The 1,106-nt window shown below is 64.4% G+C and overlaps 1 protein-coding gene across 1 annotated transcript in view; it reads right to left on the bottom strand.

The window, feature by feature from the left end:
* Window positions 1-1,104, bottom strand: part of CCDC115 (coiled-coil domain containing 115) — a gene marked incomplete at its 5' end in the record, with an annotated part of 2,299 nt that extends 1,195 nt beyond the window's left edge. The window contains 3 exons of the mRNA XM_031065414.1: window positions 9-60; window positions 508-611; window positions 1,054-1,104. Of these exons, the coding sequence (XP_030921274.1) occupies window positions 9-60; window positions 508-611; window positions 1,054-1,104 (207 nt within the window). The remainder of the gene's footprint in view (window positions 1-8; window positions 61-507; window positions 612-1,053) is intronic.
* Between the last annotated feature and the right edge of the window lie 2 nt (window positions 1,105-1,106).

A 1,106-nucleotide genomic window follows, 5' to 3' on the forward strand; every position in this document is an offset into this window, starting at 1 on the left:
TCGGGGTCCCCCCCCGTTCCAGGCACCTCCTCAAAGTGGGGGCGTCCCTCTGGGTCCTGCCTGGGGGTGACACAGAGGGGACAGCGTCACCACCGTGCCCTGGTGACACCTGGCCACCACAGGGACATCCCAGCACCCCCCCAGTCACCCCCACACTGGGGACATCAGTGTCACCTCCCCAAACTGGGGACATCCATTTGTGTTCCCCCCAGTGTGTCCCCAATGTCCTCACGTCCCTCCCGGTATCCCTGCCACCCTTCACTGAGCGTCCCCAATGTCCCAATGTCCCTCCCTGTGTCCCTGTAACCCCACTGAGTGTCCCCAATCTCTCAATGTCCCTCCCTGTGTCCCTGCCACCCCCCTTAGTGTGTCCCCAATGTCCCAGTGTCCTTCTCTGTCTCCCTGTAACCCCACTGAGTATCCCCAGTGTCCCTCCCTGTGTCCCTGCCACCCCTCCCTGAGTGTCCCCAGTGTCCCAGTGTCCCCCCCAGTGTCCCTGTCCCCCACCTGTGGCACACACGGACCCGGGGCACCATGGTGGCCCCGTACTGCAGGGACGAGACGCGGTGACAGCCCAGGGAGTAACGGGCCTGAGCCAGGGACAGCCACCCCTGTGGGGACATTGGGGACATTGGGGACACGGCACAGGGACAGCCACCTCTGCAGGGGCATTGGGGACACAGCACAGGGACAGCCACCCCTGCAGGGACACAGGGGGACATTGAAGGGGACAGAGGAACAGCCAGCTCTGGGGACACAGGGATATGCTGTTAGGGACAGTCACCTGTAGGGACACAGGGGATGTTGTGGTGTGTCCCTTTGTGTCCCCACAGTGGGTGACACATTCCCCCCAGTATGTCCCAGGACAGGTGGTGTGTGCCCAGCCACCTCCCTACAGCAGGGGACAGTCCCCAGCTGTGTCCCCATGGGATTGGCACATCCCTGTAGGGGGTGACACCCGCCAGGTGTGTCCCTGTGGCAGGTGGCACCTCCTCAGATCTGACCCCACGAGGCGTGGCGTGTCCCCGCTGTGTCCCCATTGTGTCCCCTCACCTGCCGCAGGTGCTGCTCCAGCTGCTCCCGCCGCTGCTGCAGCAGCTCCACCG

The sequence above is a fragment of the Geospiza fortis genome, unplaced genomic scaffold (genome assembly GCF_000277835.1).
Source record: "Geospiza fortis unplaced genomic scaffold, GeoFor_1.0 scaffold33, whole genome shotgun sequence".
Classification (NCBI taxonomy): Eukaryota; Metazoa; Chordata; class Aves; order Passeriformes; family Thraupidae; genus Geospiza; species Geospiza fortis.